This window comes from Phlebotomus papatasi, chromosome 1 (assembly GCF_024763615.1).
Source record: "Phlebotomus papatasi isolate M1 chromosome 1, Ppap_2.1, whole genome shotgun sequence".
NCBI classification, from domain to species: Eukaryota; Metazoa; Arthropoda; class Insecta; order Diptera; family Psychodidae; genus Phlebotomus; species Phlebotomus papatasi.
In genome coordinates this window covers 23,791,373-23,803,226 of record NC_077222.1, presented here as the reverse complement: position 1 = coordinate 23,803,226, position 11,854 = coordinate 23,791,373, and the positions used below count along the sequence as shown (strand labels likewise).

Here is an 11,854-nt window from a genome sequence, read left to right as displayed (position 1 = left end):
ATTCTTCTTTTTATTACCTTGTCTGCGGCTGCTAGGAGATCATCAGCCATCTTCTCTAAATTCGGTGCTTTCCCTGTGTAAATAAATCGAAGCATCTCTTTGAGCACTTCATGGTCCACATCTGTAATGGCGACACGATTCTGTTTCCTTTCCTCCATTTCATGTTCAAACATCGCAGCAAAGACAGGACTTCTTGCTGCATTTCCCCCCGGGAAGGGAAGGGGAAAAAAGAAAAAGAGAAAAAGCGCATTTGCAAAAATTCCTATTACTTTTTTCTTTCTATAAAATTAAAAAAAAAAAACTCACCAGCGAGAATTGCTTTGTGAGTCTGAAATTCTCGACCACCAACAGCCAATGTGACATCACTAAAACGTTCGCTATCGAACAGATTTCCCAGATCTTCTGACAATTTGCATTCGGGCACTTTGAACTGTGTGATATTGCTCTGGCCTGATATATTAACACTATCAGCAACGACGCTAACCTACAGACATTGCAGCAAAATGCACCAAATTAAATTTGTTCTAATTTCAAAAATCCCTCAAATTACCCTTTCATCACCTACCTCGCAAAATATTGTTAATTTATCCTCAGGAAGCAAACCATTCGCTTCGTCGAGCAGAAAGTCCCGCCTTATGAACTTCTTGAAGCCCCAATCTTTCCCCTGAACAAATCTATATGCTCTTTGTGACTCCATCGCTTTGGTCTCCTCGCGTTTTGCATTTAAAATAGAAAATTTAAATTTGGCTCTAACTTCAGATTTGTTACATGATACTAAGAGAAGGTAAAGGGACAGGTAGTCTTTGCTTTCCTCATCCAGCCCTTTTGGATTGACACGTAAACACCTGGAAAAAGCATCAAAATAGAAAATAATTTTAACCGAATTGGTCAATTTGAAATTTCTCTGAATAAAAAAATCTTGATGGAGAGCTGGATAATTAATGAATATAATCAAAAAGTGATAGAATCAATTACACATAAGTTATAAATAAAAATTACACTTGTACTAAAAAATAAACCGAGATTTTTAGTACAGGATTGACATTTAAAAAAAGAAATTAATTTATTATGTTTATTTATTGCTCAACTTTGACTTATTTATTTTCAATTGTTCCGCAAAAGCTATAGTTCTTTTCACAAAATATTTTAGTACACATTTTCAAATGTTTACAAAAAATAACAACAAGGCGGAAATGGCTTGAAATAAATAAATCTTGAAACGAACGTTTGTATTCTATATGAATATACATGAATAATAATATGTATGTTATTAACATTTAGTACAGTTTTAAATTTAGTACAAGTTTAATATATTGAAGATAATTAATAATTTATAGAAATAACAAAGCAAAACAAAGCATACAAAAGCATGAGGGTCAAATCAAATTATTTATTTAATTCATTGAATATATGATATTTATTTAGTACTAAAAATAATATGCATTTTAAGTTTGGCATTTGGAATCAAAATTAAATTTACAATACATACTTCATTTTGCAATGTTCAAAAACATTTAGTACACTAATAAAATACATCAAAAATGTTAATTGAAATTGTGTAGTTGTATTGAAACTGGAAATTTCTGCATGTGTAGTAACTAACTATTCATAAAAAGGGATAAATAAATTGTGCCCAAATTTAAGAATTTTCTGTGATTGAAAATTAGTACAGAGACTGATAAAACTTAAAAAAAGCTCAGGATTTTCCAAATGTATAAAAAAAACTGTGTTGCCAGAGTATTAAATAAACGAACTTAAATTATGCACATTAATAAAAGGCTCTGCAATTGCACTAAATACGCACTTTTTATTTGTTCACAAGTTTAAAAAAATTATGTAATTGATATTTAGTACTCAAACTGATAAATTTTAAAAGAAACCTTTTAATTTTCTAAATGTGCAAAAAATGAGTTTTCCAGACAGAATCTTAAATAAGCACATTTAAATTGTGCACAAATTTAAGGCTGTTCTACAATTGATATTTAGTACACAGATTGATAAAACTTAAGAAAATGTATTGGATTTCCTAAATGTGTGAAAAATGTTCTATAAATTGGTATTTAGTACTCAAATTGGTAAAACTTAAAAAAATGCTTTCATTTTCTAAATCTGTAAAGAAAACAGAGGGTTTCCAGATCTTTAAAAAAGCACATTTAAATGGCAGGCTAGTCTAAGAATTTTCCGTAATTGATATTTAGTACACGGAGTGACAAAATTTAGAAAAGACTGAATTTTCTAAATGCGTAAAGAAAACAGAGTTGTCAGAACACTAAAATCAGCATACATGATACTTTTTTTTGCATTTCATACAAAAAGTTCTATATGGAAACTGTAACAAAATGTACTAAATGTTCTGTACTAAAATTTTAATCAGAAGAATATTTAACATATAATGAAATTATGTTTAAACACTTTAATGTTTTATTGTATCTATACACTAAGAAGCAATTTTCGTCAAAAATTGCCTTTTTTTAAATTCTGACATTTTTGCCTACAAGGATAGGCGAAGTTTTCTTTAGAAGGGCATTTTTAAAGAAATTGCTACTAGTGTGTAGAGGCCATTAGACAAGGCGACTCCAATATACTCTTATTTTGTTGAATTTCTGATAAAGCGCCATTTTAGCACTGTTCTCAATTTTATTGGCTAAAAATTAGTAACAGCTTTTGATAAAAGTACAGTGACTAAAAATACAGAAATATTAAGGCATGGAAATGTCGAAACGAATTTGAAGCATATTGAAACTTAAATGTTTGCCGAATTCCCTTTTTTGATTATTTTTATGCTTTCTCTTTTATGATTTAAGAGTTTTCTAATTTTTAGTACACGCATTTCAAACGTATCCTAAAACTTTTAGTGAAAAAAAATCACATAGAAATACTGAAATAAAAATAATAAAAATACTTTATTTTGTTTTTTTTTAAAGTAATAAAAGGTATAATTTATTTTAGAACAGATCAGTACTAAACTTAAGAAAATATCATATTACAGGATGATTCTAATTATCTAAACAGAAAATTATCAGTTTTTTTTTAATTTTATATCATAAATGAAATCGTTTTTAAACTTTTAGTACACGTGGTGTCAAACTTCAGAAATTTATTTTATATGAAGTTAAGTATTTTTTTCACACTGTTTTATCCAACTCTCCTCAAAACTTCTTCCATGCAAATAAAAAATGTTAAATGTCTTACCATTTTAATTTGTCGTTAGCACCAGCTGAGAAGGTGGATGATTTTAGTACTTCGCCCATTTCTTCTCGGCAAAAGCTAAAATTATTTATCGTCCACATGTAGCTAAATTTAACGACTTTCACCTGAAAATAAACCAAAAAGCGATTGACATTTTAGTTAACCTCTTCTCCGTGATAAATTTAAAAAGCTATTGAAGTGAATTCGAACATCAATTTGTTAAGAGGATTATTTTCAGATATGGACATATAAAATGATTTATAATATTTAATTTAATTTGAAACTCTTCACATTTCTCCAAATTTGTTTCAACCTCTCTGGGGAACTTATTTATACAATGTATCTCTCAGTGCTTCAACTCTTAAATGATTTTAAATGACCAAAATCTCCCAAAAAGACGAACATTTAAGGAGGAATTAAAAAGGAAATGCCGATCATCGACCACACACAAAACATCCAAATATCATCAATTATTATTTTGTCTGGCTACTCTTTAGCATCTCTTCCACACATCAATTTATTTTATTTATTGAGAATGAGAAGAGAAAAAAAATACAATATATATATATTTATTTTGAGGATGAAAATTGTCAGTCAGACTCATGTTGAATAATTCACAAGAAATTTTTCGTGGTACTAAAAGGCGTCCGAAAAAAAAAAGAATTAAGAGAACAACAGAACCAAAAAGACTTAGGGCATTGACTTTTTATTGAGCACATAAGAAGATGAAAGGAATTTTTTTTAAAGAGAAAAATTACCTTTTGTGTCTCCATAAGACAACCCTCTCTTCTTCTTTTTTCCTCACCATAAAATGGTGCAAATATTATCTGACCAAAATCAATAATTAGCAGTTGAGACTTGAGACCCATTTTAGCAATTAATTATTCCTTTGTCAGTCGTTCAGAGAAAGGAACCACTTTTAGGTACATAATTTTCCAACTGTTGAACCAACTGTTTTCTCCACTTATTTATTCTTTTTTTTTTTGTTTATGAAATTTACGTAAAAACTCCTCAATGGCTGTTATAGAGCCTCTACCGTCTCTACAAAAATTAATGAGTAAAAAGACAAGGGATAAAAAAACCCTTCACACCAACCGAAAGTCATCTCCTTCGCATTTAACAACTTTTTGAGCCACCAATATTAATATTATCCCCCCTCAGAGATACCTCTTCTTGTGTCCCCCTTTTTAAAAGCATTTGAAGCATTATAAATGAAAATTTGTGTCGTTAAAAATATCTCCTCTTCCCAAATATACTCCACCAAAACTCTCTTGCATTCCCCAATAAAATTTCCTCAATTTTCTATTTCTCCTCTCCTCGAGAGTTGATCAACATAATTTTCCATCCCAAGATACGAGAACGAGAGAAAATGTATTTGTGGCTTTGTCGGGAAAATCCCATCGAGATGCATTCTATCGTGTGTTAGCAAAATAGAAGGAAAGGCCAAAAGAGAGACAGGAGAATGAAGTAGGGGGAAAATGCAGAGGAAAATAATAACACAACAAAAAAGGGAAGAAGATCATTGACTTCGCCAGAGTAACAAATTCAAAAAACACAACAAAAAAAAGAGAACTTCAACTCCGATGCTAAAGAAGCCACACACATGACTTTATGCACTTTAACATACTTCAAAACTTTATATAAATTGTGACAATGCATTAAACTTTTACATCTTCTCTTCCCTCTTTTTATTATTATGTTACTTTTTCCCCCAATATGACTTTTCTTTTTTTTTTGCTGTTAATTCACCGAGTTTTAACATTTATAATTGCAGAACAAAAAGTTTAGCATATGAAAGTGAAGTTATTATGATGAGTGACAATTCGAGGGCAAGAATTACATTAAATGGACAATAAAACAAGCGATTTAAATTGAGATGAGATATTCAGATATTATTCATATGAAACAAAAATACAAAGGGCGTACCCCCTAGTTTAATTAAGGTAAGAAATAAGGAAAGTGTAAAAAAACAGTTTTCAGAACACTAATAGTTACTCTGAGAACTGCTAGTGGCGTTCAAAGCTTTGTTTTTTTTATGATTATCTTTTAAGTGTGTATCAGAATACCTTATAAATCAATTAAAGAATGATAAGAGTAAAAAAGGGGTGGAAAGGCATCCTAGGCTTTGTGAAATGCTCGAACTCATATCTTCTATGCTAAACTTCAAAAGTACTTTCGTACCATTTGCCATTTACCGGTTCTTAACCGATTTGAAGCGATTCACAAATTACTCAAAAGATCCACCAAAATTGTTTTAAAAGTAATAGAACTGACTTTCTGACAAAAATTACTTATCGGTTCATAACCGGTTCGTGAGCGATTCCCACAACCGATTTATAAATCACTCACAACGTTGTCCAAAGTACCTTAAGAATTATAATTGAATTTAGGATAGGAATTAGTTATCGTTTCTGAACCGGTTCATAACAAATTGGCATCGGTTCAGAAGACTTATTAGAAATTCTAAGACCTTTCCAACGAGCCCAAATATAATACCAATCGGTTGAAAAATACGTTCTCTAGAGCTTTTTCAATGGAATGATTCATCGGTATTTTCGTATAAGGACGAAATGTCTGCCTAGGTAATCTCTAAAACATCCAAAAATGAAAAAAAACTCGAACGACGGGTTTTGGAACAATCCCAAAACTATGATCTTGGCGTAGAAGAGAGGGGTAGGGAGAAAATGAGGGGTATGTTAATAATCCCAGCCCAGGATCGACTTATGGGGTGTGGTCCCCGAAAAGTGCAAGTCTCTATCTCTAGCCGTTTGGGCTCTAGGGGTCGTAACGTCCGCTCGGATAGATATAATTTCTCAGAAAGCGTCTAAAGTCTGAAGACCTAATTTGAAAATTTTGAGGGTAAGAAAATCATGGGATTATATGTACTGCTCTCTCTGCGGAGTTCGAGCAGTAAAAGTCAATATTAGCATTAAAAAAATCTTGTCATGTTCAATTTTTCTTTGGGTGGATAATTCGAAATTTGTCCTACTATGCCTATGAACCGGTGAGTCTTGGAACATCTGCCCTATTAGTTCGTTCTTAAAATATTTCTGTACGTCCTGGTATAACTTCCCTGAAGTATGCTCTGATTAAAATAGAAAGCCTAGAAAGCCTTGCAGACTTTCTATTTTATTTTATTTTTATTATCTTCATTCTATTTTGTATTTTTCTATTCAATTTTGTTTCGAAAAATAGCCCAATAACTTCAATGTCGGAATAATTGACCATACTATAAGAGACAATTCTTGATAAGTCCGCAAGGTGGCTCATGGAATTTCCCAATCGAATTTCGAAATGTCACGCGTGTCAACATGTAGCAGGTCTTTACTTTTTATTAAAAAAGTCAAACCAGTAAGTCTCAGAGTGTTCCTATCTCATTATAGTATCATAAATTTCCACAACCCGGTATGAAAATTTAGTTTTAAAATTCGAACTTCAACTTGAATTTTTCGAACATTATTGATATTTTTCCTAAACAGAAAATAATTTACCTTTTGGTCGAGATACTTTTGAACAATCAAAACTCTAGCTGGTGAACACATTGAATGTGTTTATATTTTAATGTGAAATTTTAATCAAGTAAAAATCTGCACATTAGGCAGCTGATTTCGAAATTTTCGAAAATTCGAACAAATATTGTAGGCTTCAAACAAGGCTATTAGAAGTCTAAAATGCAACTTTTTAGGAGAGAGGTTTAAAGTTAGACAGCTACTATTAATTCTTATTAATTACAACACAATCAGTAAATTTTTAACTTTTGAAAATATTTTATTAGACCTAATTTTCTAGTTAATGCTATTTTTAATGTTATTTAGTGTAAAATTCGATAATTATGTCGAGTGATTTTCGGTCTTATTCTCATAACTTTCGCAGGAACAATTTAATGAATATATATATATATATATATATATATTTTTTTATGTAGATTTATGGTTTCTGCATCCAATGTTACCATATTTTTATGCTACAGTAAGTAAACTTACAATAGTCTTGTTCGAAACTGACGATATATTCCGCAAGGATATGATTTTATTCATCAAAAAGACAAATTTAGCCATTTAGCCGAGGTAGAGAAGACCGGGGTAGCATTAACCACAAAATGAAATTCTTGTTTGTGTACAACTTGTACAAAAAATGTTTGTATGAGACTGATAAACATTTCAATGAATAGTAAGGGAAGTATGGGGCAATCATCTTATTGATGAACCCCTAATTAAAAAAAAAGTAAGGGAAGTATATATATATATAGAATAAAGAGTGGTTAACTCAATATTCCTTCGCAGGCAAACTATAAAGTACCACTATCGAATATTATACGTGGCTAATGCTGCCCCGGTCTCTCCTACAGCTCAGTGGGAGATTTTTATTTCGAAAGGAACATTGCGAATATCCTCAACTTGGTATTTTTTTCGTGACTATTATATTGCTAAATTATATTTCCAAAGAGCGAATTTTGATAGCTGAATCACTTCCCCTCTTGAGCGTATAATATAATGTAAAATAGAGTCGTGCCCTACAATATTCAGGGCATTTCCCATCACTACTAATTTATATTGATTTGCCTTCGAGGTAGCCCGTGGGCAATGAATTTATTCAAAAGTACCAATCACTTCCCTAACTTCATACCTTTCGGTTTTAGGAAGTCCAATTGAGGGCTAACAGAAAACTTCACTTCAAATTTCATTTTGTGAGATAAAATGAGAGTGGAGTATGATTTCGTTGCATACAGCAATAGCATGAAATGCAATTTGCAATGTTTTTTTTCTTTTATTTTATTTTTCGTTATAGGGAGAAATTTTCACAATTTCAATTGAGAGCAATTTCGAAAATGCAAAATGAGGAGACGCAATTCAATTGTGGCTAATAAATTGTGAACAGTGGCAGATTGTTGGTGTACGATAAGAAAAATAGTGTGTGTCGGCTCTTGCAAAATGCGCCAATTTCACTCTGAAGCACAATTTTCAAATACCACAATCACTTCTTTTTTTTGTGTTTCTTAAACTACATATATTCATAAGTTAAATGAACGCATTGGTGGTATCTCTTTCTATTTGGCTTGAAGTAATGTAAAATAAAATCAAAGTGAAAGAGTGAAACTTTTCTTATTTGAAGTCTCTTTCTTGTGCATTGTGATTTATCCAACGTGGTTTAGGAGTTTATTTAAAAAAATGTGAGCTAATGGAAAATAACGAGCACTTTGCAGAGAGATTAATTGATAGAATTAATCTTTTGTCTCTAAAGATTTACTCTTAATAATTGTATGATTTATACTTTATAATTTCTTATGTCTCACGTAGATTAAACATGATGTGTGAAAATATCCAACAAGATAGAGGTATTATTATTATTATTTAAGTTCATGCCATTTTGAGTGCCGCAAGAGAAAATGCCACTATCTCTTTGTAAATTGAGTGCAAATTTATTTATTTTATTTGCTATATTTGGCAATTGATTTCCCTGCGTATTGAGCTTTTAAGGTTTTAATGTAATTTGATATTACTCAGCTACTGAATGTTTTTCTTTTAATTAAATAGACCGTAGAGAAATTGCTCAAAAAAAAGATCTCCATTGAACTGAGAAAGAGGGTATCTTGAGAATTTATCGATTATTCAACAAATCAAACTTAAAATAAAAGTTTTTTTCTTTTGAAATAGTTCAATTTACTAAAAGAAATTTAAATTTCTACCTAAAACATTTCTAAATTTTATCACAATTTCAGAAGAGGGAAAGGAAAAGTGTCGAGACAGAAATAGTGAAAAGTGAAAGTATTGTGTTGGAAGTTTTTTGATATAAAAACGTATTTTTTTCTTTTACTATACTTGGTATAGTAAATTAAAAGGGGGAATAAGATTGTGTTGTACGAAAAAGAGAGGAAAATGTGAAAGAGAAAGAAGGAAATAAAAAGTATTTAATAGACAACTTAATATTCAATCAATTGCTGACTTTCTTTTTGCCATTTTGATACAAAAAAAAAATAATATTTTCCGAAGGGAATTATCTCTAATATATTGAAAGTTTTTAAAAAGGAAGAAAGATTGAAAAAGTTTTCCATTCCCTACTTAAGCAGATATTCTCTAATATAGAACTTCCTATTTATAATTATTTTTGGATATCTTCCTCCTTATGGTGAATTTTCTTCAGAAGTTCTTGTACTTCTTGTGAAATTGTAGTATATAAAATTTCTAGAAGGGGGTACAAGAAGGAAAATTCTCATCTCTGTCGCAGTATGAAGAGTCAATGTATAGTAAAAGGGGAGGAAGTACTTTGCATTATACAATGATTCAGTTTTTTGGCTACATTTCAGCTTCCGCTATCTATATTCAATGTATTACATGTATTCAACCAAGAATATTTTCGATGAGGGAGGTTTATTCAAGCGAATGAAGAACTTTGGAGAGAATAAAAAGAACTAAAAAAGAAAAACCAAGAGTTGAATAATAAAGACCAGGGAAAGAGTGAATTTTAATAGTCTGTGAACGAGTATCATTTTTAACAATGTGCAGTGGTTGAAACGTTGTAGAGAATCTTCACTTTTTATTGCTCATACTTTGAAAATCATGTAATTTGTCTTTCTTTGATGGAGCCGTGCATTAGTGTTTTTGTCTAAGCTTTGATATATATCGTTTTCCTATTTGTTAACTTTAGAAAAAAATGCTAATTTAATGCACTAAACAGAATGAGTTCGGATCGTTTTAACCATTTTAACTTACATGAAACATGCGTGCTTCATGTAATATATAGTGACATAAAAGTAGCTATTTACGATTCAAGCGCCTCTTCCGGAAATCAAATGAAGATGGTGTATTCAACAAAGTTGCAGGATATTAACTTATTTCAAATCTAAATAAAACTTGATAACCCAGAGAACACAAATAGCTGAAAAAGGCATCGTTTTCAGCATATTTTTGCTGAGTCGATCAGCAAAAATATGCTGACCAGTGAGCAGTTTTCAAACAAAAATTGCTAACCAAGTATATGAAAATGGCACTGTCTCGCGAGATTCATTCTAACCGTGGTGTCGCTTATAAGATTAATATTAATATTAAGAAAAGCCGGAAAGAGAGGTATATAGTGTGCAAAATGAAAAATCGCGTGTGTCAGAAAGAGTACACTCTAGTGGAGTTATACGATGAGTAAGATATTACTGCTCGTATTAATTCCTTTCTGAATCGTATTACAGGCAATTCGAGCAATTTTCCATGCATGCCAACTGTGATTCGGTCAGTTTTCGAGCGAAAAGCGAGAGAGAGGCATGGTAAAACACTTGATATCTTTTTTTGGCATTCTCGCAGTTCAGAAAGTATTAATCTTAATATTAATCTTATATGTGACATGGTTAGCAGAATTTGCCTGAAATTACATAGATCTTCAGTTAAATTGAAATAGTAAGTTGTACGCTGGGAAGAGTGGATACATAAACTTCAGTATAAAAAAAATAAGTAAATTATTGGTTATACGAAGACTTACAAAAATTCGGTAAAAGAAATTATTTTTATCAAATTTTAAAATTCAAAAATAAGAAACCTTATGGCCTCTACACTCTGTCCCGCGATTAAGCACATTTTCGGGACCGTTTTCAAATTTCCGGTGTCATAAAATAGTATACTTTAAGGCGTATTTCAAGAGTGATTTCATAATTTGACTTCCAATGGTAGAAAAATTTGCATAATTGTATGTACTGCATAACGGTGCTATTCCAAGGAAAAAGTGACCATGTTTTTTTTAGCTCATTACTGTTTACAAAAAAATGACAAAATTTTACGAAGGTTTTTTTTATTTACGAACATTTACGAACAAATGTTTGAAGAAAAAACAAAAAATGTTCGTCAAGTGATCATGCCACGAACAATGTTTAAAAAAGTAAAAAAAATTACAAACTTTTTAGAGGGTTATACGATTTACGAGCATTTTATAAGTCCACAGTAGAAATTCTCAAACATTTACGAACAATTTTGCAAATTTTTTTTTCTGTGTATCAGAATGGACATTTTTTTCTTCGTAAAGGGACCCTTCATATACACTGAGAGAAATCCGAAAAAGTTAAAATAACATTCCAGAAATGTTAATTTTACCCTGCACTATTGATCCAAAATCGGTGTAAATATTATGCTTTTTGGATGTATTAGGGGTTAAAGTTATTCTTTTTCATGTTATTTCTACCCTTAAAAAGGTGTAAAATTAACATTAAAAAATGTTGATATATTTTTACACCTAAAAAGTGTTAAATTTATAAGGAAAAAAAGTTAAGCGAACCCCCGTTTTTTCTCAGTGTAATTATCGACCTCACTAGAAGTTTTCCTCCTCATGAGATTTTCAATTATAACCATTTTTACCCGAAATCGCTTTACTCTACCCTAAACATTTACAGTAGACTCTCGCAAATTCGGCTCTTTTAAGATCGGGCTACTTTTTAATTCGGGCAGCGGTTACATTTGAAAAAGTTTGTTGACATTTTTTAAGTTTGATTATGATTATCAAATGAATCAAATGTGGTCAAATTTGGCATGGTTTGTCTTAGTTTTGATGTGATTTTGCATTATTGAGGGATTTTCATGCAATTTACGATGTAAATCAGTGTGTAAACTCAATATCTATATGCACATGTCGCCCGAATTTCTGTCTAATTCGGCTGACTTTTCGGTCCTATATGCCCGAATTTTAAAGA

General features: G+C 31.0%; 1 protein-coding gene across 6 annotated transcripts in view; it reads right to left on the bottom strand.

The window, feature by feature from the left end:
* LOC129798278 (protein roadkill) overlaps nt 1–11,854 on the bottom strand; it is a 268,894-nt gene that overhangs the window by 5,481 nt on the left and 251,559 nt on the right. For all 6 annotated transcript variants that reach the window (XM_055841338.1, XM_055841339.1, XM_055841334.1 and 3 more), the window contains 4 exons: nt 3,193–3,314; nt 566–845; nt 307–484; nt 18–196 (listed from right to left, as the gene is read on the bottom strand). In XM_055841338.1, coding sequence (XP_055697313.1) covers nt 18–196; nt 307–484; nt 566–845; nt 3,193–3,314 — 759 coding nt within the window. The remainder of the gene's footprint in view (nt 1–17; nt 197–306; nt 485–565; nt 846–3,192; nt 3,315–11,854) is intronic.